Source organism: Leptonotus elevatus, chromosome 1 (assembly GCF_054856555.1).
Source record: "Leptonotus elevatus isolate MCC_2025b chromosome 1, RoL_Lele_1.0, whole genome shotgun sequence".
In the NCBI taxonomy this organism is placed as follows: Eukaryota; Metazoa; Chordata; class Actinopteri; order Syngnathiformes; family Syngnathidae; genus Leptonotus; species Leptonotus elevatus.
Genome location: NC_141239.1, coordinates 1,439,406 through 1,466,901, shown reverse-complemented (window position 1 = coordinate 1,466,901; position 27,496 = coordinate 1,439,406). Strand labels below are relative to the sequence as shown.

The window sequence follows — 27,496 nt, the reverse complement described above, 5'->3', positions numbered from 1 at the left end:
TAACGTGAAGTAACTTATGAATTGTGAATTGTGCACATTTTTTAAATTGTAAAATACAACTTGGCCCCAGTCTCCGCAAATATATGCATTTATTTTAATTTTTTTTACTGCAAAATTTTGACGCGGACGTGTCTGCAACTAGAATTCATACTCTTCAGAATTTTCATACTCTTGTTAAAAAGTGGGAATTTTTTTTAAACTAACAGAAATAGTTCAAATAAAATTTTGACGTCTATAGCCGTCAATGGCAGTGAATGAGTTAAACATGCTTAAGGGAAGATGTTGTGCTGATGTTGGTGCTCAAAAGGTAGCAATTAGGGATGGACGAGTAGAAGTACCAATAACGGCTTTATCTTAAGGTATCGGGCACTCGTGAAGGCTACCGATACAAGCCACCGACACTTAATGGAAAAAATAAAGAAAGGCGTTTGTTCACAATTTTTTGTCATTGTGTTAAATTAAAATGGCTATTGTTTGTTTTGTTTATATTGTTTGGGGGAAAAAAGTGGTATTGAACATCCTTAGTCGCATTGTAATGTTTGCTAACACATTAGCGTCGCCTCCAGCGAACACGCGTCGCTAATTTCTGCTTCATCCAGTTCCAACACCGCCGTCAACTTCCTCTCTTGAGAATCTCCGTTTTGCTTCATTCTTTAATCCAGCAAAAAATGTGCCTTATAACGCAACGCCGTCTTTTCGTCAAACAAACTCCTCTTCGTCTCTATCTCAGAGCGCCATTGGGACAAAACCGCCTCCCCTTTCAGTTAAGAAGTTTCGGGCCGCCGTCCAAATCCTCTGGCACAGCCACGAGCTCAGTTGGGAATGCGTTTTCCTCGCCATCTCGCACCCGAACCTCCTGATGGCTGAAGGGCCGAGTTGTTGAAGGGAGAACGCCCGGGTTGGCGAAATCATCACAAGGCCTTTTGCCACCTGCCGCGCGAAACACACTCGATGGGGGTGGAGTCATTTCGGCGAGATGAGCTGAAAGTCGATGGGCAAAATAACGGACGGATGAAATATGAAATGGAACGCCGTCGCTGGCGCGTTGAAGGTCACCTCAGTCGTCACCTTGCAGCACCTCCAGATTTGACCTCCGAAGGTCTGACGCAGCTAATTGGTCAGGATGCAGAGATCTAATGAACTGTGATTGATTGATTTTTTTTTTTTTTTTTTTTTTTTTTTTTTTGTGGTTCTTATTACATTATCCCACATTAGCCCTCTGATGCGGTACACTGGATAACCTTTAGTGCAGGGCCATTATGGTGAATTTGCTCCATTAATTTACCGATGCAGCCGAGCAGATGTTGCGTAGCGTTTAACGTTTATTTTTTTGCTGCAGACTAACAACATTTGTTTGGTTTGGTTTTTTACATCAAAATATGAACACGAGACAAGAGATCAACAGTTCAGCCGTTTACCCACAAACTGCTCTTTTCTGTTGGTTACACCTTTAACGGTAAAGCCCTTTTCACACTGCAGTTAGCACGCCGTCATCAAACCCATTCACTCTGACATGCGCCTCCAATTTTGTTTTCATGTTTCTTTGGCTGACTTCTTTACAAGTCACAGCAGGATTAAACTACACAAGTTGCTGCTGAGACAATCATTTTTTATAATAATAATAATAATAATAATAAAGTCAGGGCTTTATTTTGCAACAAAGAAAGATAAATCTTGTTGCGGTACAGTCTAACCAGCGGCGCAATGTCAGTTTTTACTTCCTGGCAGGCTGTGACATCAGCGCTTCCTAATATGGGCATGCTGGAAGCCAGTCATTTGCGTTGTCTTTTATAATGAGCAAGTGCAGTGTGAAAAGGGCATCAAAGAAGTCTGCCAGGCGAAACGCAAAACTGAAAGTAACTGGGGACATTAAATGCAATTTATCGTTTGAAGTGGACACACTTAGATAACAAAACACACCAGAACATGTTCAAATACTTTTGCTGACATGAAAAATGCGAACAGTCAAAACAAAAGTTGCTATCTTCCAAGTAAGCGCTTGAAAAAAAAAAGTAAAATGTGGAACTGGTGTCTCATATGAAACTTTTGATACTTCAAAAACAAATAAATTGTTCCACTATTTTGGAGAGTATCATTTTTTTTTTAAATAATATTTTCATCTTTGTACTACAATAGAGAAACGACATTGCAATGAAAATAACTTTACAAAACAGCCAAGGGTTTGTAGATTAATTAAACAAAACAACCCCCCCCCCCCCCAAAAAAAAAGATTACTGTATTAACTAACAAACCAACCAACCAACTCACACTGATTGGTGCTATAACAATAATTTTCTTATCAGAAATGTTCAAGAGTTGGGTTAGCAAACATATGGCCCGTGGGCCAGAACCGGACCGTGAGGGGGTCTAGTTTAGCCCGTGAAGACAGAACACAAACGGAAGTTTTTCACAAAAATTAACTGTCCACTGACAACCACTTAAATGACATTCTGAAATTTGGCTGTTATTCAGCATTTGATGACAACATTTTTGCACTTATTTTTGTGAAGAAATTTCAGATTACTTTTCTACGGAAGAGGATTATGGCCAGTGAAGAAAGGGGGGAGGGGGGGGGGGGTTAAAGGTTGGCAGGATTCTGAATTTAATCTCGGAATTTGGACTTTAAAGTGAGAATTTTGACCTTCTGCCCCCCCCCCCACACACACACACACACTATTCATAGCTCTACATCACAAAGTCAGAATTCTGTGATTATAGTCAGAGTAAGAATTCTGAGAATGAATTGAGAATCTTGTCTCTCCCCCCCCCCCCCTCCTCCACCACCCACACACACACACACACACACATTTGGACCTATTTGTAGGTTATTGGACCATGGACATACTGGTCCGGTCCACTTGAGTTTAAATTAATTCATGGCTCAACTCAATGTTTTTTTTTTTTTTTTTTCTTAACTCAATGTTAACCTTGACTTGTTTTTTGTCACCCTTCAGGTCCAAGATGGCGCTTCCTCGGCGACCCATCTTCTGGACTGTCTTGCTGCTGCACTGTTTTGGCTTTGGTGAGTTTTCCGAGTTCTGATCTCAAACCAAAATTGGTGGTCATATATTAGAAGACCCATTTTAAAATGTTTTTTTTTTTAAAGATATTTAGCACATCTTCCAGAAATTCCACCTAGAAAGCTGAATATGTCCCAATTTTTTGCACGATGAGACATCATCACTTTTGAGTGACATCGAAGATGAGGTGGAATAACGCACATGGAATGTACAGTGCAGAATTTGACATTGTGGTTCAGGCGTGCTCGGTCATCTCCCGCATCCCACCACCATTTTTATTCGTGACTTTTCCAGCAATATATGCAGAAACTTCATGCAAATTCACTTTTGCAGCGTTCACTGTCTTTGTTCTCTCCGGAAGGCCGTCCAGCACATTATTAGATTAAGGTTATACCAAGGACGGCCATTGAGGACACTGCTATAAAATGCGGCGTTATGGAGCAAATGCAAAATCATCTCGGTCGACGTGAAATAGGATTTTCATGCGTTGCCGTCTTTCACGCGCTCCTGAAAAAGCACATTTTCGCCACTTTGATGGAAGCCGCCCTCCCCAGATAATGAACAACCTAATGGGTCAATTCATGGAATGAGGTCATTGTTGGTGATGTATTTGCACCTGCGCCCCCCCCCCCCCACCCCCCAAGTCCAATGGCGGAAATGTCCATTTAGTGTAAAGAATGGATGACACTGTCAAGGGAATAAGGAAAAGCGAGCCAGCGTTATTTCTAAAGCACATTTCACACACAAGGCAACTCAAAAAGTACATTTAAAAACGTTCACAAACAAAACAGTTACAGACATTCAAAAGCAAATCAAAGAAATAAAAAGTTGCATTCTAACGTGACTAAAACGACGTGAAATTGATTTTGAAATTGATTTAAAAAGCATTTATCTTGGGCCTGACTTATTCCATGTTCATGCAGCACAACAGCTGCTTCACCATGTATGCTTTGACCTCCACCAATTAACCCGACTGAAAAGCCCGACTGGCTTTATATTCAATTAGCTTCCTTTCTTTCTTGAATGTATTCAGGACTCAAACCCTTTCGGCGATTGGACGGAATGAGGGAAGAGAGGAAGTGCAGCGAAATTGGGGAAACACAGATTTGCCCCTTCATTCATTTTTGTTTCTTATTGTGGTCACTTCCATGTTGTAGGTGAGAGTTGACACGCTGGGAATGTTTGTAGACATCCTCTGCGGGAGTGCGCTGGAACGTCCCCAAAGCCGTTCATGCAATTGAACTCGTCCATCTGTTCATTGAACACTCTGCGTGAAATTCACAATTATCGACAACAACGTTTATTCCAATTAAAGATGTCAATTAAAGATGTCAAGCGAGGCCTGGTGTTTCAGAAAAGTTACAGGACTGATGTCACAAATGATAACATTTCAAATCCCAAAAACAAACGAGTGCTTTTGCCCTTCAAAGGAGAACATTTGAATTCTTTAGAAGACACGACAGAACAAGCACTTTGAGAACTGATAATGGATGGATGATGAATGGATAGAAAATTGGATGGATGGATGATGAATGGATAGAATAACGGATGGAGGGATGATAGATAGAAAAATGGATAGATGAATGGATAGAAAAATGGATGGATGGATGATGAATGGATAGAATAACGGATGGATGGATGATGGATGATGGATAGAAAATTGGATGGATGGATAGATGAATGGATGGAGGGATGATGAATAGAAAAATGGATAGATGAATGGATAGAAAAATGGATAGAAAATGGATGGATGGTAGATGGAAGGATAGAAAAATGGATGGATGGATGATTGATGGATGATGGATAGAAAAATGGCTGGCTGGCTGGATGCATGGATGATAATGAATGGATGATGATGAATGGAAGGATGGATGGATAGAAAAATGGATGGATGGATGGATGATGATGAATGGATAGAATAACGGAGGGATGGATGATGGATAGAAAATTGGATGGATGGATAGATGGATGGATAAATGAATGGAAGGAGGGATGATGAGGTTATTTCTTTGATCTTATTCCATTTGAAATCCCAAAATGTCTCACTTATTGTAGCTTTGTCCTTGATAATGCTACGAGCTATTGCTAACCTAGCTAATGGTATTGCGAAGGGAGTTTGTTTGTAAGTGTCCGCGTTTGCTAACTCCCTTGCGTCTGTTGTTAAGTGCATTGTGGCAAACTGGGTCCATTTGGCTCGGTTATTGCGCACTTTGGGGGTGTAAAACCGTAGTACTGGTCCTTACGGCAAATGTTTAGCCTGCATGCTACTTTTAAGCGGGGGGGGGGGGGGGACGACTAACTTGGAGTCGGCGGCTCTTGGGAGGAGTTTTGCCCTTTGTTTAACACAGTCGATATCGCTTTGTCTGTGTCGCTGCCACGCGTACGGCCAGCCGCCATCTTACGTGTGTCTGGCTCCAATAAATTCATTAGAACTCGTTGATTTCTTTAGCAATTTTGACGCTGCTTGTTTTGTTACAAACATCAGACATGTAGAATGATCATTTTCTCCCTTTCTCAAACTCTAGGAAGTATCTCAATAGTAGCGTTTTGGTGATAGTTAGCGGCGAACGTATCGATCCAAATACCGATATTATCGAAGGCGGTATCGTTATTGAATCGATACTGACACTATGATATGGATCTATTAGTTTAGTTTCAGTTTTGCTCTTCTCTGCGCTGCTGCGGTGGTTTGGTCCAACAGATATCGCAGCAGGCACAGGCAGACTCGCTCCGGCTCCGCCTCCTCCCCTCCCGCGTTTCGATCGTACGCCGTCACGTGACTTAGCGTCTCATCTTTGGAGTCGATTGCCTCACCGTGCTTGAAAAATAGTTTGTTTTGTATGTTGTTTTATGTTTAATATTTGTTGTTTGCGTGATCATCTTTAACATCTTGTTTATTTAGGTTGCAATGAAGCCAGAATTTTTAGTTTAGTTTCAGAACAGTATTTGTTTAAATTTATTTTCCTATGATGACTTTGTTTGAGAAAGTAGGGAATTATTATTATTTTTTTATTAGTCGTAGTGTTTCTGGTGGGGGGGGGGGGGTCATTGATAAGGTATTTTTTATTCATCAATAAACTTTGTCCTTATTTTTTCCTTTGTGTAAAAAGGAAACAACACAAAAACACTTTAAAGTTGAAAATTGATTGTGAATAAGCAATTTGATGATACATTTAACTTAATAAAAAATGTTTTTTATATATATATATATATACCATAATTTTCTAAAACTATCAATATCGATATCTGTATCGGCAATACTGGCCATTTATTTACTTGGTATCGGATCAAAACCAAAAATAAATAAATAAATAATGATAATCGGTTGGAGTTCTTCAGTAATACGTGTCCGTGCAGAAACACGAAATACTGGTTCCGGCAACTTCCAGCTGCTTTTAAAAACGATGAAAATAGCTTAGACAATTTTTGTGGTCGACCCAACCGACTCGGTCGACTTTTTTTCCCCAGCCCTTGGATTGTGTCTTGTTTGTCTGCCGTCCGCTGAAGGTTGGTGGTTCGAGGCCACCCAGAGACATGCTACACTTTTTCAAAATTTCCCTTTGGTTTGTGTTCCGTTCCGTCTTCAATTCCGCTTATCCGGGATCGGGTCGCGGGGGCAGCAGCTTTAGCAGGGAAGCCCAGACTTCCCTCTCCCCAGCCACTTCAGCCAGCTCCTCCGATGGGATCCCGAGGCGTTCCCAAGCCAGCCCGTGAGACGTAGTCTCTCCAGCGTGTCCTGGGTCGTCCCCGGGGCCTCCTGCCGGTAGGACATGCCCGGAACACCTCCCCAGGGAGGCGCCCAGGAGGCATCCGAACCAGATGCCCCAGCCACCTCAAACCTTTGGTTTGTGTTTTTTTTTTTTTTTTTTTTTTAAACAGTAAATAGCGCTACTTGCAATGTCATTCGGCTGTTAACCGAAAGGTTGGTAGTCGGAGCCCACTCAGGGACTCGGTGCAGTTTTCCAGAATTTTGCTTTGAATTTGAAAGCTTGTCCAAACGTCCCCCTCGCCGTCTTTTAGGGAGCTGACAAGAAGAAGCCACGTCTGCTGAAGACAGCCGGCGTCCCTTCAAGTCACTTCCAGTGCTCTTCCGCGGACTTTGAGGCAGATTTGAACAATGCCGTCTGTCAGTCGCATGCCTGTGAGGACACTTGTCGGCCAAAAAGCCGCTCCGTTTCCATCATTCAATTTTACACCAGCTCTCTTTTTTGTCTGCTTTAAGACGGAGCGTCTTTGTCCGTCCGCCCGCCGGGCTGCCGTTCTCATTCCGGCTCACGCGCTCGCTCGTTCGCTCGCTCTCGGGCTTCTTGTGTGATTACATCTGATTTGAGGGGCAGGCTGTGGGGGCGCTCCTGAACTCACTGAAATGATCTCAGGGGACGAGGGGGGGGGGGCTCGGTGTTTGAAAGATGTCCAATCTAAATGCAGATGGAAATATCCTCCGGGGATTTGAATCCACTATTTGTATTAGTCCAAAAAAGCCTTTTTGTTTATTTGTGTATTTATACACTCGCTGTTTTGCATTCACTCCCAATTTCTGTAACGTCGTTATCTCCCGGGGGGGCACGTGGCCCACATCAAGTGAAAGGAAAACAAATAATAAAATGTTATGTTGCCGCTGGATGCACAGAGGTTGCGCGGTGACATCTTTTTCAGGTGATCCTGTTGTCATGGCGACGTTGTTGCGAACGCGCAGGGCCGTCAAGCGCCAGCGCTTTGTGCTGTGCGGTTTTGACATTTAATAAAATGGCGGCAAACGGACAAATAAAAGCAGCGGAAAAACAGGATGACGGCGGCTTCGATGTGTGCGCGCACTTTGCATCGACTTTCGTCTTGTGGCGTGATGACAAAGATTGTGTGAAAGTTGCTAATGAATCCCCCGATGTCCGATCAGCAGACAAATTGCTTTCAAGCCAGTGCTGACCCTCATTTATTTTTCTCTTTTACTACAGCGCGGGGAGCACTAATCAATGAGGCGACTGATTTGTGCTTTAATCAAAAAGTATTGATGTGCTCAGAGGAAAATGGATATAAAACATCTTTTCCCGCTGGCTTCATTGTACACTGTAAAAAAAACACAACTCTAATACAGTAAAACTGAATTTTACATTTTATTTGAGAGGTTTTTTTTCTTTATTTTAAAAATATCATTTAATTGTAAATGTAAAAAATGTTTTAACTGTAATTGTAAAAACACATTTCTGTTCTTTAAAAAAAAAACTCCATTAGACATACATATATCGATTGTTAAATACGTTCGTAATTTCATAAATAATTGTCTTTTAATTTATGGAATGAAATGTAAAATTCAACTTTAAAACCCTGAAAAAAAAGCGGGAAAAAAACATTTATATTTACTGAGAAATTAACAGAATTTTATTTTATTTTATCATAATTTCTTTGTGAATTGACTTTTTTTTTAAAGTGAAAATAACTACAATTTCAGTAATGTCCTAAAATCAGGTAAGGCTGTTTTGAAGCGCTATATAAATAAAGATGACTTGACTTGACTTGACGTGAAGTGACGTGACTTGACTTGACGTGAAGTGACGTGACGTGACTTGACTTGACTTGACTTGACGTGAAGTGACGTGACGTGACGTGACGTGACGTGACTTGACGTGAAGTGACGTGACGTGACTTGACTTGACGTGAAGTGACGTGACTTGACGTGAAGTGACGTGACGTGACGTGACTTGACTTGACGTGAAGTGACGTGACGTGAAGTGACGTGACTTGACTTGACTTGACTTGACGTGAAGTGACGTGACTTGACGTGACTTGACGTGACTTGACGTGAAGTGACGTGACTTGACGTGACTTGACGTGACTTGACGTGACTTGACGTGAAGTGACGTGACGTGACTTGACTTGACTTGACGTGAAGTGACGTGACGTGACGTGACGTGACTTGACTTGACGTGAAGTGACGTGACGTGACTTGACTTGACGTGAAGTGACGTGACTTGACGTGAAGTGACGTGACGTGACGTGACTTGACTTGACGTGAAGTGACGTGACGTGAAGTGACGTGACTTGACTTGACTTGACGTGAAGTGACGTGACTTGACGTGACTTGACGTGACTTGACGTGACTTGACGTGAAGTGACGTGACTTGACTTACGGATGCTGCCTCTGCTCTCATCAGCACTACCAATTATACATTTCATGAGATTTTATAAACAGCAGTGGCAGTGGGGATCAGTGGTGGAGTGGTCGGTTGGTATCCCTGAGGTTGTGGGTTCAATCCCCTTGGTGAACATGTTGAAGTATCCTTCAGTGAAATGCTGAACTCCTGATGCTGTGTCAAAAACTTAAAGCAGTTTGAGAGCCTTGTAAGGTGGAAACATGCTTTATAAATGAATTACGCAATATCAAATTTTTCAACAGTTTTTCGACATGTTTTGCAAAATTAATCACGTTATTTTTTTGGTCATATACTTTTATATTGTAACAATCTTGTTAAAATTACAGTTAAAAACTGTACTTAAATTCTGGCATTTTTGGTATTTCATAGTACTTTTCTGGCACCCCTGCTGCTGGAAAAATACATTTTTTTCTTTCTTTTTTTTACAGTGTAAGCACGCCACGTCATTTTTCAATGTGGTCCTCTCTGCAGGTGCATCCTCCTCCGTAGTTAACATGCGGAGGGTCAGCCATGCTAGCGCGCGGCAGCCGCTGGCAGGTGAAGCCGTGCTCCCCTGCGTCTTCACGCTTCCCAGCAACTCGTCGGCGCCGAGTGCCCGCCGCCTCCTGTGGACTCTGGTCAGGCCTCCTGCAGGTGGACGAGGTTCCGCTCCGGAGCAGCTTGTGCTGTCAGCTGAAGGTAGAATAAGTAAATGTGAAGTTATCAAATGACTAACATCGACAAAAAAGCAACTTGGGAGTTTTCCAAGTGGTGAGCCGTTGCAACATAACTACATCTATTAAAGTAAAGCATTTAATAAATGTTCAGAATATTTGTTCATGTCAAAAAATGGGGGTATTTTTTTTTTCCATTTTAAATTGTGCAAGTAATTAATTGATTTGAAAAAAGAGGAAGATGAGAGTGTGCAGTTGATTAAAAAAAATGTTGAAGACGTCCTCATAACATTAAATGTCGAAAGAATTAGCACATAACAAGTGCTCTTTAAATTTGGCAGGCAAAAAATGTTGATTAAAAAAGGTTTTATTAATTAAGCGATTAATCGTGATTAATCCAAATTCGAAGACGAGATTAATCTGATTTTAAAAAATTATCGTTTGACAGCTCTAAACGATACATCAAATCCATGGTTTAACATTTTCAGAAGTTCATTACGTTTTTAAATCAGGTTACGTTCATACTGCAATGCGTGTTGCCCAATTTGGATTTTTTTTGTTATATCCGATCTTTTGATATACAAGTTCACATAACAAAAACAAATGTACACAAATACACAAAAATCACGATCCGTTTCGGTTTGACACTTTAGTTTCATGGTTTGCTATATTTTGATGCATTGCAAAATGTTCTGACATTTTGAATTAGAGTATTCTCATTAAGGTTTTAAATTAGGCTACGTTCACATTGCAGTGCGTGTTTTTTTTTTTTTAATCTTATTTTCTACTCCTTCTATTGAACAATTACAGATAGCCTACATGTGTCATTGGACCCCTAATATATGTATATACAGTTCTGATGTTTGGGTCTGTGGAGTTTGTGTGTTCTCTCCACATTCTAAAAACATCCAAGTTAGATTAAATGAGAACTCCAAATTTCCCGTGTGTCTGAAATGCAAATGATGGTTTGTCTGTGTTGGACCAAATTCGGCTTTGCCGCCCTAACGGAATTTTTCATTTAATTTATTACACTCATTATAATCGCTCAAGGACAAGTGCTAGACAAACTGCATGCATAATATATGGACACAAGTATTGGGACAGCGGTCTAATACAGGATATTAGGGGTGTTAAAAAAAAAATCGAACCAGCAACATGCTGCCGAATCGATGTTTAAACATGAATTTTTGATGGAAATATGGTTCACACTTTAAGCATGGTAGATAATGTCCAATGATTGCAACCTGTTTGTTAAATACAGTGGCTCACAGTTTTAAGCCTAATTTATTGATTAGTATTTTCTAAATTTGAGTTTAAAAAAAAATCCCAATAATTGACTTGTAGATTTGTATCGGGATTAATCGATATTGAATCGAATCGTGACCTATGAATCGTGATACAGATTGAATCGCAAGGTACGAGGCAATTCACACCCTTACAAGATATGGACAAAATTATTGGATCGGTTATCCATTACAAAATTTGAACAAAAGTATTGGGACAACTGTTCGTCAAAAAACTATTGACAAAAGTATTGGCACAAGAGCCCCATTACAAAATATGGACAAAATTATTGGGACAGCTGTCCATTACAAAATGTCAATAAAGGTATTGGGACAACTGTCTAACTAGAAAATATGGAAAAAATTGTTGGGACAGTTTTCTGCTACACGATATTGGTAAAAAAAAATATTGGGACAACTGTCTAATTACAAATATGGACAAAATTATTGGGACAGTTCTCTGTTACACAATATTGATAAAAGTATCGGGACAACTGTCCATATTGCAAAATATGGACAAAATTATTAGGACAGCTGCCAATTACAAAATATCAACAAAACTATTGGGACAACTGTCCATTAAAAAAATATATCAACAAAGGTTTTGGGACAACTGTCTAATTACAAAGTATGGACAAAATTATTGGGACAGCTGCCGATTACAAAATATCAACAAAAGTATTGGGACAACTGTTCATATTACAAAATATGGACAAAATTATTGGGACAGCTGCCGATTACAAAATATCAACAAAAGTATTGGGACAACTGTTCATATTACAAAATATGGACAAAATTATTGGGACAGCTGCCGATTACAAAATATCAACAAAAGTATTGGGACAACTGTTCATTACAAAATATGGACAAAATTATTAGGGCAAGTGTCCATAAGAAGAGGGAAAAATGCCCCTTTTCAGCTATCATAGCTTCTACCCTTTTTTTCATCCAATGATCCGGAATAACTTTTGTGAATTATAAGTTTGCTGTCAATGTGGAGCGAGACGACCTTTCTGTCACAAAAGGGTTGTCCTCGTTCATCCAAATCGGTGCAGGTCAGGTTTCTTGACTTCTTCCAAACTAAACTCATCCAAGCATGCCTTAATAAATCAATAAATAAAATAAAAATAAATAAATCGGGACGTGTGAAGATTTTCAAGACTTTTGCTTCGTCCTTTTCTCAAATCTGCTTTTGCTAAAGGAGAAGCCTGTCTCTCTTTCTCTCTCTTTGTCTATCCGTCTCTGTCTGTCTGTCTGTCTGTCTGTCCGCCAAAGGTGATGTAATCAAGGTGAATAAAGCTTTCAGCGGCCGTGTCCGGCTGCCAGGATACGCTGCCAATCCCCTCAACGCTACCATGGAGATCTCCAGTCTGCGTACCAACGACTCGGGCACTTACCGCTGTCAGGTTGCCGTGGGCAACGACTACGAGAGAGACGCCGTGCCCCTGGTGGTCTACGGTGAGCTCAGCGGCGAGCGGCAATAACGTGATGGTTGCGCCAGACACAACTAATGTGATGAATTTTTTTTTTTTTCTGTGCTAATTGCTCATTTTAATAACATGCTAGCATGCCTGCGATTTGGTTTTAATTACAATTAGGGCTGTGCAATTAATCAAAATCCTATTACAATTTCAATTATTGCACTCCACAATTACAAAATCAGCGTAATTGTAAAACATTTTTTTTTTATTAATACTAATTTTTAAGTTGTTTAAATTTATAACAATAATTAATTTAATACATTTTGTTTCAAAAAGAACTTGCATAACTAGCATTTCAAATAATTTTATATTTGTCTTAATATTTTTTATTTTGTTTTTTTACGTTTAAACATTTTGCTTTTTTTGTACCAAAAAAAACGATTGTCCTATTGCACCATGCACTCCAACGTCAAGTTTGCCAACATAAAAAATTATTAAATATATAATAAATATATATTATTATAAATATATGGTGTCATTAATTTGGTCCAAAACGAACTTACATAATTATAGTGTTTTAAAAAAATTTTTTTAATTGGTTTTAATATTTTTACATGTGTAAACATTTTCTTGTTTTGTACCAGAAAAATAAATAATCCTGATTTCAATTATTGCCAAAATAATCGTGATCATGATTTTTTTTTCGTAATTGAGCAGCCCTAATTACAATGGTGGCAAGTAACAAAGCACAAATAAGTTCTTAGTGTACTTAAGTCGATTTTTTGTTTTGACATTTGACAGTAAAAATGCACTTTTTGACTTTGACTTAAGTACTCAATTTTGAGTACTTTTACCAAAGTACAGAAGATGAATACTTTTGCTACCGCTGATTAATTAAGCATGGAAAATGTTAATCCAGCAAATCAGTCAATGACTTTGGCAAAAGCATTTAGGCTGCATACCACCGATATTCTTTCATCTGTGAAACCTTCATGTTGTTGAACGCATCCTTGCGGTATTCCGTGGAAGAAGATCAAAAGTAACCCGCGCGCGTGTATTTTGCGTGCTTCTGCAGGTGTGGTGTTCCATTACCGGACCCCCAGCGCTCGTTACGCCCTCTCTTTCGCGGACGCTCAGCGAGCCTGCCAAGAGAACTCGGCTCAGATGGCCACATCGGCCCAGATGTGGGCCGCGCATCATGACGGCTTCGCCAGCTGTGCGGCCGGCTGGCTGGACGATCAGACCGTTCGGTGAGGAGACAAGAAATGACGTGCCTGCTCGCCGCTCAGCTGCTGAGCTCGTTAGTTAGACACATTGTCAGCTGAGAAAGAATGCATTGAATTGCCATAAATTCACTGCCATAAATTCTTTTTTTTTTTTTTATAAAAATCATTTTTTTTTAAGAAAAATAAATACAATAATTGTAATTATTTTTTAAAATTTTTATCTCTTTTTTTTTTAAGACAAGATTATTAAAAATTCGGGGCGTCAGGCGATTACATTTTTTAATCGTAATTAATCGCATGGCTTCACTAGTTAACTCACGATTAATCACAAATTTTACATCTGTTCTAAATGTACCCCCAAATTTTTTTCTAGATTTTGGAAAAAAAATTCAACTAATAGAAATAATTAAAATGAATGAATTTTTGACGTTGATAGCCGTCAATGGCATTGAATGAGTTAATACTGAAAAATGAAGCCTCCATTTATTCATTTTCTATATCATTTATCTTCACAGCAGGAAATTGGTGTGTCGAAGCATCCATATAATACAAGAAAAACATTTTTGTTTGTCTTCTACTTGCAGTTATTCCGTCCAGCCAACTGAGCTGGACTGCTCTGGACATAAAGAGTTTTCGGCTGGAGTGAGGAATTATGGGAAAAGAGACCCCAAAGAGTTGTTTGATGTGTACTGCTTTGCAAAACAACTGGATGGTAGGACACGCACACACATTTTTCAACGCATTTTTACACATATTTTTCTGGTCAGTTGAACGAACTGTGCTCATGGGTGGAGTTTTTTTTTTCTATCATGGCGGAAGCATAAATGGACTCACAGTGAAGGAGAATGTCGCACAAAATAATTTTTTTAAAGAACTGCAAAAAGATATCTACTTGTCTGGGGTGCTTTTAAAAATATAATAAAGATAACATAGTAATAGTAATCCAATCAATGAATGGATTTCTGCAAAAATTAATCAAATCCGCCAAAATTGCATTACACCACCTGCGCCACAATTTAGACCTGTTTTTAGCTGGTCTAAGGTCTAGTCTACTTTCTGTCATCACATTCTACGATGCACCGGGGGCGCGTAATCGAAAACGGCCAGCGCCACCGGCGGGATCCCGAGGCGTTCCCAGGCCAGCCGAGAGACATCGTCTCTCCAGCGTGTCCTCAGTTGGCTCCTCTCAACGCGGAGGATCAACTCTGAGTCCTTCCCGGATGACCGAGCTTCTCACCCTAGTTTTCATACTGTTGTTAACATAAAAGTGGACAAAAATGTTAAACTAACAGAAATATGGCTGAATCTTTTAGTCATTGATTCAGTCATTTCATAATAATTCAGAAACTTGACTTACAATTAAAAAGACGTACTGTACTGTAAAAAAACAAAAAAAAACGAGTGTGATATTGATTTGTGTTGAGGTTATTTTTCTGCCACTAGATAGCATAATTGCATTTGTAAGACATTGGTGACAGCTCAGTGCATTTTTCTTATATTAACAACTATCTAGTCTTTAACTCATTCACTGCCATTGACGGCTATAGACGTCATAAATTCATTTGAACTATTTATATTAGTTTAACATTTTTTTCCACTTTTGTTAACAAGAGTATGAAAACCTAGATGATTTTTTTTACGTTTAAAGCAGATATAAAATTTATGATTAATCGTGAGTTAACGAGTGAATTCATGCGATTAATTGTTTAATTTTTAAAAATCTGTTATTTTTAAGAAAAATAAATACAATAATTTTAATTAGTTTTTTTTATTTTTTATCTTCTTTTTTTAAAGAAACGATTATTAAAAATTAGGGGCGTCAGGCGATTACAATTTTTTATCGTAATTCATCGCATGACTTCACTAGTTACTTCACGATTAATCACAAATTTTATATCTGTTCTAATACAATAAAAACATACTCTTGTTAATAAAAGTGGGAAAAATGTTAAACTAATAGAAATAGTTCAAATGAAATTTTGACGTCTATAGCCGTCAATGGCAGTGAATGAGTTAACGTGAAGTAACTTATGAATTGTGAATTGTGCACATTTTTTAAATTGTAAAATACAACTTGGCCCCAGTCTCCGCAAATATATGCATTTATTTAAAAAATTTTACTGCAAAATTTTGACGTGGACGTGTCTGCTGCGTTGCAACTAGAATTCCTCCGGTACAGGCTTTCCAAGTAAGGGGCGGTCATTAATTGCACGTTTGAAAAAAATGTGTGTCGCTAAAGGAACTTTAAATGAACTCAAAATGAACGCACTCATTTTTGTGTCACATCCCCCACAAAAAAAATGAGGGTTCATTGTATCGGGATTAAAGTCTCAAAAAATGTGCCAAATTCTGACCAAGGTGAGTAAACCACATGACTGCAGTGGTGACATTCAGAAACACAAGTTATTTATTTTTAGGCAATGCGCGCCTTCCTGCCACTGCGCCGCTCGCTGTTGAACGTGCCACTAAAAACAGTCGGCTATTTCTGCCTCACATTGTTATATCTAAAAAATAATCTAAGAAACATGTTTTTCTTTCTCCCTCACCTTCTCGTTCTATTTCCCGCCTGCAGGCGAAGTGTTTCACGCCTCAGTTCCCGGCAGGCTGTCGCTGTCCTCGGCGTCAGACCGCTGCGTGTCCCTGGGGGGTCAGCTGGCCACCGCGGGCCAGCTTTATCTGGCCTGGGGGGCCGGCCTGGACAGCTGCGCCCCGGGTTGGCTGTCCGACGGCAGCGTCCGCCGCCCGGTCGGTCGCCCTCGGCCGGACTGCGGCGGCGGCGACGGCGGCGAGCCGGGAGTTCGCACCGTCGCGTCCAACGTCACACGTGACAACGGCACGGCGCTGTATGACGCGTACTGCTACAGAGGCACAGTGGGAGGTGATCAGCGGACTTGTTGGAAAACTCTTTTTCACAGCTGACAGCGGCTTCAACGCACCACATCAACTTTTTGCAGCTACCTTCTGGTCGGCGCGGTCGGAAAAAATTCACAACAACTCCGCATCGTTTGCAAATAGTGTATTGTAAACGATTGTTTTGTTTGCTTTTGCACAAGCGCTATACTGATTGCTTTGACTTGAAAGCAAAAAAAAAATATCAAGATACGAGCAGTGAACTCAACTTACTTCACAACAAGCAGCAGTTTGGCAAATAGTGAACTTTAAAATTGACTGTCAAAAACGAAATAATTGCATAGCTTTGGTTTAAATTCCATTTAGCTGAATGCTAACAAACAATGTAAAACAACATAGATGGGCTAATACAGACACAAACAAATGGAACAACACCGCGTAGATGGGTAACAAAGTGATACTCGCAGGCATATATCCTTTATCCTCTGCAAAGAACGGCTAATATTACTGCAGCTTACCGAGTTTTGAGCGCAATCAATCAATCAACCAATCTTTAGATAACAAAGTAATCTCCGTGTTTACCTCTATATCTGTATTATTCTGCCCCCAGGTGGCCAAGGTGCGCACACCAGAAAGAGCAGCACAATGTTCATTCAATTGCAGCAAAAACTCTTACATTCTATTTAATTTTGTCATTGCAGGATGTTTTTTTTATAAAGAACAATGCTATTGTTCTTATTAAGATGCACATACCAATTAATTATTTATTTTTTTGTTTGTTTATTTATAGCAGCTGGAACTGATTACAGTCAATAATCTGGGATTCGCTTTTTTTTCCCCCCAAGTTTTTTTTTTAATTTCCTTTTTTTTTGTGTAGAAAATAGTATAGTGTGTAGTTTTTTTTGAAGACTTGTTCGAAAAAAGTCTGAAAGTTGTGCGTCAACCTTTGTGGCCATGCCGAAGTGTCCTTGAGCAAGATAATAAACCCCCAGTTGCTCCTGATGTTGCGTCATGCAGGTAGAAAGTGCAATAATATATAAATAAAAGCTCATCTACTAATTAATACGAATGATGATAGTTATAATTATAATTAGTTGTTGTTGTCTCGTTGAATAAAGACTTGGAAATAATTTGATATGTTTATTGCTAAAGCAATAAATGGAACGAGACCCAAGACTTCGAGCGATTCAATGTAGAGGAAAATAAAATAAAATAAAATAAAATGTCCTTAATAGGCCAAGCAGGCGGAGAAGCTGGCGAAGCCTCCAATTTGCTCTGTAATAACAATGACAGAAAATGCCGCGGCCGGCGTTGTAACTATGGCAACAGTTCATCCTGAGCGACATCTTCGCGCTGTCATGCAGCTGTGAGAAAACTGGATTGCAACGCAAAGGATTGACTTCAGATTTTCTTTTTGAATTCCTTCGCTGGCTAGAAATCTTACCGCGAGTTGTCCTTTTTTTCATCTTTATTTTTCTGTAGCTAAAGTGGAGAACACAGACAGCATCTCTCAGATCTACACGTCCCTGTGGAAGCCCTGGAGCTACCTCACAGACGGCAGTACTGCGCCTTCACCAGCAGGCAGCCCACCTGCCGTCACGGCCAAAGGTTTTACATTTGATGATTCTTCCGTTTTTTTAGCAGATTTAGCTGATTTTTTTTCTCCACATATTTCACATGGTTTCTACAACTATTAGGCCTACTGGTAGTGTAAAGCAATGGAGAACACCCGTTACACCGAAAGTAATGAAGCAATTTGGAATTTGTCCTTACTTTTTTTTAAATGGGGTCGCTATACTTTTTTTCAATCACAAATTTTGTAAAAAAAAAAAAAAAAAAAAAAGAGGTTCAAAGTAGAAACAAAGAGCCAAAGTCAACCCGATTTGAGATCTTCACTGATTGAGAGGTGAAAAAAACAAAAACAGCTTGGAGCAACGTGAACCAGGAAACATTCACTTTGACGGCGTATGAGGCCACAAGTTTTTTTTTCTCGCGAATCTGCCACTTTATAAAGTGGCAAATTTGCGCGTTTTTTTTTCTCTGAATATTGCCCCCGCCCTCTAAAAAAATATATTCATACGTGGCCCTAAGACGCAATTAACAACAATCACAACAGATAAAGAAACAGTCCCGAACCATTGCCTTAATTAAAATAAATGTTTGATGTTGTGGGCTACAAGCAAGGTTGGGAGGGTTACTTTTAAAATGTATTCCGTCACAGTTGCAAGTTACCTGCTAAAAAAAAATGTAGTTAGTAACGTAATCCAAATACCATAATATGAAAGTAATGTAACTATTACTTTGGATTACTTTTGGATTACTCCAATACCAAGTATGCTCATGAAGTCAAAGGTCTTTTAAAAGCCCATTTCCATGGTCATTTCGCCCACGCACACATGCACTAATAATGCTATGAGGATAACCACGCGTGAAATTAACGGCAAAATAAACTTTTATCCCAGTCACGAGTGAAGCCATATTGTGGATGGCAGGTGGTGCCCAACCTTTTCTGTACCACGGACCGGTTTAATGTCTGACAATATTTTCACGGCCCAATCTAAAGGTTTAGCTGATAAAAACAAAAATAAAATGACAAGAAAAAAACTGGTGGTATTTTCTCTATAATAATAATAATGAACGTAAATCTACTGTGTAATCATGTGCAACTTTTATTCACGGTGTCCGTAAGGTCGCACCAACAACAGAACGTCACATGAGCAACATGGTTTCTGAACCCAAAACAATGCAACACACTCTGGGCTGCTCTCAGTGCACTTGCCTGCGCGGACGTGGTGGCCATCAGCAACTCCTTCTGCCCCTCATGTTCACGTTGTTTCCGTTGAAAATACTCCAAAAGCTTGTCTTTTGCTGTGCTTGCTCTCCAAGTGGCGAACCAGTTTCGAAGGCGTCGTCGCCTCATTAGAAAGCCGGTAACCGCATATTACGCAAAAGCGGGGCTTGGTGCGTGGGAATCGCCCGTGGCGATACATCCATATTTTAAATATGATTCTTGATACTGCCTGTTAAAGGCAGCTTTCCCTTTTTTTTTTTAGAGGGTCCAGGTTCCTCTTCTGTCCCTTCATTGGACCGTTTCCCCTTCGCAAAGAAACTTTTTAAAGAAGTTTGTTTGTTGCTCATTTTGCTAGCTTGGAATTAAATTTAGCGTGACGTATCATGTGACGTGTGGCGTAGCGGCCTTGAAGTGCGTCAAGTGAGACGGATGTAACAGACAGAATCCGGCCACTTTTCAAAATAAAACATCATTTTCGAAAAAAATAAAAATAATGCAATTTTTTTTCTTTCTGTACCAAATGACCCACGGCCCGGTACCGGGCCGCGGCCCAGTGGTTGGGGACCACTGGTGTATGGTGAATTGGTGGGAGGGATATTTGTTCGGAAGATGTAACTCACGTTATGTTGTAGCGGCAGCTAGCAAGAATTTCAGCATAGCATGCCGCAGAATGGACTCTCAGCTGAAACTTTTTCTTTGTTAAAGATAAATCGGTCCTTCAGCAAGACACGTGTGTTCCAAACCGTAAATACCGGTCGCGTCTTACTTCCTCCTTTTGTCCATGAACCCTTTTAAACAGGCGGGCGTGCCCGACACGATGTCAACAAGTCTCTCTCTCTCACTCACTCGCTCTCATCGTAGGAATTGTAATCCCTCGAAATAATCCCCATTTTTAATAAATGTACCGGTAATCTGATTATATGTTTTTTCCTGTAACTGTAAAGGAATACAGTTACTTTTTTGGGGGTAATCTGATTACGTAACGGCAGTACATGGATTCCGTTACTCCCCAAGCCTGGCTACAAGAATGATTTATGGAAAATATGTTGTCTAAAAAACATGAGCTTTTGTTGTAAAAATGTCCCGTCAATCTGAAAAAATGCATACAAGTGACGTGCATTTTTTTGTTAGCTCATGTAGCATTTTTTGTCAGTCAGTTTACAATGCTAGCAAATTTGTGATCTTTTTTTTTTCTACCCAGAGGGAAACTATTTTTATGTGCAGTTAGCAAGTTAACAAAAAGACTATTGTATATAAAAAATGCTTTGAACAAAGCTGCCAAATTTGAATGAGCAAAAAATAAATAAAACATTTTCAACTAAACGCTCTCTGTGCCCATTGAAAGCATGAAACCGTGTCCCGTTCAAAATGTTTAATTCTATATCCCAACAATTCATTACAACATCGTTCTCAATCGTTGCCTATTTTCAGCAATTACTGTAACTTCAATCATGCACAGTGTATTTATAAACAAAGCTCAGAATTGACATCTCATAGCCTAATCCGTACTTTTTGTAACACAAGTATCTGTACAAAGTATCGCGTGTGCTGACTTTCGATACCGCTGGAACCTGCAGGTGACAGTGACCATTCTCCATCCAACTGGACCGGACTGATGGACCTTGAGGAGGACGAGGACGAGGACGAGTCTCTTCTTAGCGCCAATGCTTGTAAGTCCGCCCGGTAACGTGTTGCCCTCTCGGATGTTCGAACCAGGAGCATAAACAGCAACCGTGTTTTCCCAGCCGCAGACCCCTGGTCCTCACAGTCCGCAGAGTCATACGTGAGCCTTCGGATCGTTCCGGGTCAAAGCATCGACTGGGGAGAACCATTTGAGCCCGATTCAAGCGAATTTCTCCAGCCGCCCGTCGTTCCAACACCTGCTGAGAAGAAGGTAAAAAAATATATATTATTATTTGGTGCTGTTAGAGTAGACAATATTAAGTATTGTACTATTTGCGTGTTCAATTAACTGAATGGTGAGATCCTGGTGAAGAAGTCCCTTTGCAAAGGTAAATAATTATCAGAAGCTTCTGAAGACAAAAGGCTGATGACACTGAAGCCGTGTTCTATCAGGTTGTCTGTCTCGTCCAACGTGGGGCATCAATACTTATACAAAAGTGGGAGAATACGAAAAGTCTCCTCCCACTAGCCCACAGTACATTTGTTTACAACTCAGTGAATACAAGAAAATCCCCCTTCTCCTCCCATCAGCAAGTTCAGCAAGTTCCCATAGCTATAAATCAGATTAGAGAAAAACAATCATACATCCGCCTGTCTCTTCCGAAAGAGACAGATACCAGACACATATACTCCCTTCCAAATAGCGGATGCAAGGAACCCGTTGCCCTTTCTCATGAAAGTAACACTGATAAGAATACAATTCTATTCATTGAGCCATACTGAGTTAACTAAATCCAAAACGGCTAAAATATAAATTGAAACTGAAAAACAATGTTAATAACTTAACAGTGCCTAGCAATGCTGGGATAAAAATTCAAACAATTTCATAAGAATAAAAAAAAAATCTTCAACTAAAAGCATGAAACAATGTCCCGCTAAAAATTGGATGCCGCTTACAAACTGTAGGTCGGTGCTTTGAAAACCTTCAAAAGAAATCTGAAATTGGCATTTCCGTTTGAAGTCCGACTTCTTCTGTGATTTTTGAAATCATCGCAGGTCATCTCCGGGATTGTGAAATCCTTTTGGAAGCCTTGGAACTACCTGGTCGGGACTGGCGGTGCTCGTGAGGAGGCAACCGCAACTCCCAAGCGAACCGTGGAGGAAGAAGACGTGAAGAAGAAGAAGAAGAAAATGAAGCACGATGACGCCGATTTGGCCGCGACGACATCACCAGGTGAAGACTTTGATTCTTATTCCTTTAGTTGACGCCTTTTACGTTTTCAAGGAACATTAACTGTAATAATAACAAAAAGTGCTCTAAATAAAGACGGATGGGAGAACAAAAAACGAGTATTAATAATTCAGAAGAGAGGAAGGGCTTTTGCCTTAGATGCAAAAAAAACATGAATTCCTTATTATTGTTATCAATCATGTGACGTTTGGCTGCTTAAAATGTCAAAATACTTCCATGGCTGAAATAATTAGTGGTGTATATTTTGACGACGTAGTAGTTATGTTTTTTGTGTTTAATGTACAAAAGACCCAACAGCATAATTGCATTTGTGTTTTCCCCCCAAAAGGCATCCTGAGGTTATATGCGAAAAATGTGTTTATTGAATTGTCACGCAGCGCTAACATTTCTGTAAATGTCTTTTTCTCAAGCTGGCTATTAGCGACGACCATTATTTGCTATTGTCAACATCATCGCGCGTGAAGAACATCTTGGCCCGAAAGCCGGCAGGACCCACAAAACTTGCATCATCATCGTCCTCGTTTGCATTCTGTCAAGAGTTCCGCGTGGCCGAACGCGTTCAAACGTCTGCAGAGGAAAGTGATGATCAATAAAGTGCTTTTTCCGAGATCTTCAATTCAATTCTGGGGAAATCTGTGAGGCTTTCGTTCTGTTCTTTGTAGGACTCCGTTTCATTTGCACAGTAAATTTGACTCTAAACACAGTAAATTTTATTTTTCTACTGTATACGAGAGAATTTGCCTATCCCATGAAAAAAACTATTAAAGATTTTTCACTCAGAAATTCTAAGTAAAGTTTGCAAGAGATTTTTGACAACATTTTACTAGCTTGTTAAAATAAATAAACAAATAAATAAACAAATAAATAAACAAATAAATAAATAAATAAATAAATAAATAAATAAATAAATAAATAAAGTCACTCAAGGGTTGAGAAACAAACCCACGACTTCAGGTTAGGAGACAGCCCATCTACTCGCCGTGCCAGCTGGAATCTTCGTACCTCCAACTGACCAAAAACAATTGGATATGAGCAAACAGTAGGAGTGGCATAGCTCAGGTGGTAGAGTGGCAGTCTCCCAAGCTGAAGGTCTTGAGTTTGTTCCTTGACCCTTGTGTAACTTAAAAAAAAATAATAATAATAATAAATAAACTAGGAAAATGTATTAAAAAAATTCCTTCTAAAATGTACTTAGAATTTCGGAGCGAAAAAACGTTGCTGTTTTTTCCCCCATAGGATAGGCCAGTTCTCTCGTACACAGTAAAACACTTTGAGTAAAATCTACTCTGAATATTTTATTGTCCACGCTGTTTAGAGTGAGACCAAAACGTAGTCTACAAAATTTACTGTGTGAGCTTCACTTGATCCGAGGAGCTTGTTGTCTGGTGCTTTATGCCCCTCATGGCAAACAGGTCCTCGGTGAGGGACCAGACAAAACATGGCACACTGACCTCTTATGACGAGTACAAATATTAGATCGTGGTTTCCCTTGCCCAGACGCGGGTCACTGGGGCACCCCTCTGGAGCCCAAGCCTGGAGGTGGGGCTCGAAGGCAAGCGTCTGGTGGACGGGCCTTCACCCATGGGTCCCGGCTGGGCATAGCCCGAAGAGGCAACGTGGGACCCCCTTCCTATGGGCTCACCGCCTGGAGGAGGGGCCAAAGAGGTCGGGTGCGTAGCAAGCTGGGTGGCAGCCAAAGGCGGGAACTTTGGCGGTCCGATCCTGGGCTACAGAAGCTAGCTCTTGGGACATGAAGTGGAAGGAGCCCGAGCTGGTGTGTGAGGCAGAGAAATTCCAACGAGATATAGTCAGACTCTCCTCCAAACACACGGCGTGGGCTCTGGTACCAGTCCTCTCGAGAGGGGCTGTACTCTCTTCCACTCGGGAGTTACCCACGGTGAGAGGCGCAGAGCAGGTGTGGGCATACTGACTGCCCCCCGGCTTGGTGCCTGGACATTGGTGTTCACCCGATAGATGAGAGGGTAGCCTCCCTCCGCCTTCGGGTCGGGGGGGCGGGTCCTGACTGTTGTTTGTACATATGCACCAAACAGCGGTTCAGAGTACCCGCCCTTTTTGGAGTCCTTGACGGATGTGCTGGAGAGCGCTCCCTCTGGGGACTCCCTCGTTCTGCTGGGGGACCTCAACGCTCACGTGGACCATGACAGACCTGGAGGGGTATAATTGGGAGGAACGGACCCCCCCCCCGTCAGAACCCTTAGTGGTGTTTTGCTATTGGACTTCTGTGCTTGTTAAGGATTGTCCATAACGAACACCATGTTCAAACATAGGGGTGTCCATATGTGCACTTGGCACCAGGACACCCTAGGCCGCAGTTCGATGATCGACTTCGTAGTCGTGTCATTGGATTTGCGGTCGCATATTTTGGGCAATCGGGTGAAGACCGCTACTCCTCCACGTTGAGAGGAACCAGTTGAGGTGGCTGGGGCATCTGGTTCGGATGCCTCCCGGGCGCCTCCCTGGGGAGGTGTTCCGGGCATGTCCTACCGGCAGGAGACCCCGGGGACGACCCACGGCTGGCCTGGGAACGCCTCGGGATCCCATCGGAGGAGCTGGCTGAAGTGGCTAGGGAGAGGGAAGTCTGGGCTTCCCTGCTAAAGCTGCTGCCCCCGCGACCCGACCCCGGATAAGCGGAATTGAAGACGGATGGACGGGTGAAGACCTGTCAACTGAACGGAAGATGCCTGTCAGACCCAAACGTATTATGAAGGTTTGTTGGGAACGTCTGGCGGAATCCTCTGTCAGAAAGAGTTTCAATGCCCACCTCCGGCAGAACCTCTCCCTTGTCCCGGGGAAGGTGGGTGACATTAAATCCGAGTGGGCCATGTTCCGCGCCTCTATTGTTGAGGCGGCCGATCGGAGCTGTGGCCGTAAGGTGGTCCGTGCCTGTCGTGGCGGCAATCCTCGAACCCGCTGGTGGACACCAGCGGTAAGGGATGCCGTCAAGCTGAAGAAGGAGTCCTATTTGGGCCTTTTTGGTCCGCATTGCCGGGAGTAAGACTCCGCCAGAGCTGCCCTTAATCACCGATTCTGTTCATAACTTTTATGGACAGAATTTCTGGGCGCAGCAGTGGCGTTAAGGGGATCCAGTTTGGTGGCCTCAGCATTGCATCTCTGCTTTTTGCAGATGATGTGGTGCTGTTGGCTTCATCAAGCTGTGATCTCCAACTCTCACTGGAGTGGTTCGTAGCCGAGTGTGAAGCGGTTGAGATGAAGATCGGCACCTCCAAATCCGAAAACATGGTCCTCAGTCGGAAAAGGGTGGCGTGCCCTCTCCGGGTTGGGGATGAGATCCTGCCCCAAGTGGAGGAGTTTCAAGTATCTTGGGGTCTTGTTCACGAGTGAGGGCAGGAAGGAGCGGGAGATCGACAGGCGGATCTGTGCAGCGTCTGCAGTGATGCGGACTCTGTATCGGTCCGTTGTGGTGAAGAAGGAGCTGAGTCAAAAGGCGAAGCTCTCGATTTATCGATGGATCTATGTTCCTACCCTCACCTATGGTCACGGGTCTGTGGGTCGTGACCATAGGTGCGGGTAGGAAGAACAAGATCCCGCATACAAGTCTGGGCTAAAGCTGCTGCCCCCGCAACCTGACCTGACTCCGTCAGCCTGCCCCAGGGCAGCTGTGGCTACTTAAGTAGCTTACCGCCACCACAGTGTGGATGTGTAAGTGCATGAATAATGGATCCATTGTGAAGCGTCTTTGAGTAGCTGATTAGATAGAAAAGCGCCATATAAATCCGATGGATTATTATTATTATTATTATTATTATTATTATTGGATACGCGGCAGAAGATGGATGGATGAATGAGGTTCACTTGATTATATTGAAATCCAGAATGCTTACTCTTTTTTTTTTTACTTATAGCCGTGAATGGCGGTGAATGATTATTAAAAGGATAGAAAAAAAATACACTACTACTCAAGTGATCTTGTTTTGCTTTTTGTCACTTCATCGCAGGTCACTTTTCTCTGGGAAGTTTCCTGTCCATTAGCGTCTCCAAGGACGGTGCGACCCCAGTCAATGAAGAATCAACCACTCATGTGACATCTTCATCTCCTGCCTCCAATAATTCCTTGACTACCGGGACAGCCGTCAATGAGGAGACTCCGCAGACACGTCTGTCCACCACCTCGAGCCCGGTCACTGAAACAACTTCATCTAGCGGGGAAACCTGGCTTCGCGTAGATGCCGAGACAACAACCCAGTCCAGTGACAAGAAGGACGTCACGGCGACGTCCCGAGCCAGTTCCAGAGGAGGAAGAGGCCGGGGCAAGAAGAACAGAGGGGAGGATAGGAGCAGAGGAGAAGACAAGGGAAGAGCAGATGATGAAGGAAGTGGCGAGATTACCGCTGCGGAGGCCAAAGGGGAGATTCAAGTCTCGCGACGCCCAGTCGGGACCAGTAAACCGAGAGAGAGGTCCAGGTCTAGAGAAAGAGGTCACAGGAAAGGACAGACCACGACCACCACAACCGCCAACCCTACCACCACTCCTGAGCCCTCCGTGATGTCCACAGCTCAAATTATTGTTGACCTGCTAGCGTCCAAAATCCCGTCCACCGTTTCCACTGAGACACAATCTGTCCAAGCAGACTTGGAGCCTTCTTCTTCTTTATCATCTCTGTCTTCTTCTTTGTCTTCTTCTTCATCATCTTTGTCTTCTTCTTTGTCTTCTTCTTCATCATCTTTGTCTTCTTCTTCTTCTTCTTCTTTGTCTTCTTCGTCTTCTTTGTCTTCTTCTTCTTCTTCAACCTCAGCACCCACAACTTCATCCTTTTCGACATCGACTTCAACTCCGACCCCGTCTCCATCTCCAGCCCAGTTTGTGCCATCTCTTTCCCCTTCAACGACACCGTCTCCAGCTCAGACTGTCGGATCAGTATCGGGAGGACCGCCTCCATTTCCACCCTCGGCTCACCAGAACAGCTCCGCTAACCCCGTGGCACTGCTGGAATGGGTTCCGGTTGAGAGTGTGGCGGTTCTCAACGTCTCTCTGGATCCTGCTCCGGAAGAGGAGGAGCCCGCCTGGTCCCAGACTGTGGGCTCAGGGTCCCCGTTGCCGGGCAACATGGAGGAGGAGAGCCGCAGGTTCAATGTCAGCACCATCACTCTGGTCCCAGCTGGTGAGTACTGATGTCCTGCTTTCAAATCTCAATATCCGTCTTTAGCTAAAGTGTTTTTAGCTAACTTCTAGCTAGCGGCTAACTCCT

At 41.8% G+C, this 27,496-nt stretch overlaps 1 protein-coding gene and 1 long non-coding RNA gene across 2 annotated transcripts in view; one reads left to right on the top strand and one right to left on the bottom strand.

The window, feature by feature from the left end:
- LOC147180273 (neurocan core protein-like) overlaps nt 1-27,496 on the top strand; it is a 72,865-nt gene that overhangs the window by 19,168 nt on the left and 26,201 nt on the right. Inside the window, exons 2-12 of the mRNA XM_086074965.1 lie at nt 2,955-3,022; nt 9,641-9,847; nt 12,381-12,563; nt 13,602-13,776; nt 14,337-14,464; nt 16,325-16,630; nt 18,085-18,210; nt 20,971-21,063; nt 21,139-21,287; nt 22,073-22,250; nt 26,246-27,409. Of these exons, the coding sequence (XP_085931091.1) occupies nt 2,962-3,022; nt 9,641-9,847; nt 12,381-12,563; nt 13,602-13,776; nt 14,337-14,464; nt 16,325-16,630; nt 18,085-18,210; nt 20,971-21,063; nt 21,139-21,287; nt 22,073-22,250; nt 26,246-27,409 (2,770 nt within the window). The 5' untranslated portion in view covers nt 2,955-2,961. The remainder of the gene's footprint in view (nt 1-2,954; nt 3,023-9,640; nt 9,848-12,380; nt 12,564-13,601; nt 13,777-14,336; nt 14,465-16,324; nt 16,631-18,084; nt 18,211-20,970; nt 21,064-21,138; nt 21,288-22,072; nt 22,251-26,245; nt 27,410-27,496) is intronic.
- On the bottom strand, nt 9,475-19,766 carry LOC147180274 (uncharacterized). The gene is made up of 3 exons (XR_015094760.1): nt 19,382-19,766; nt 16,299-16,610; nt 9,475-9,841 (listed from the first exon to the last, which is right to left on the bottom strand). It is a non-coding gene; the product is annotated as an uncharacterized LOC147180274 (long non-coding RNA).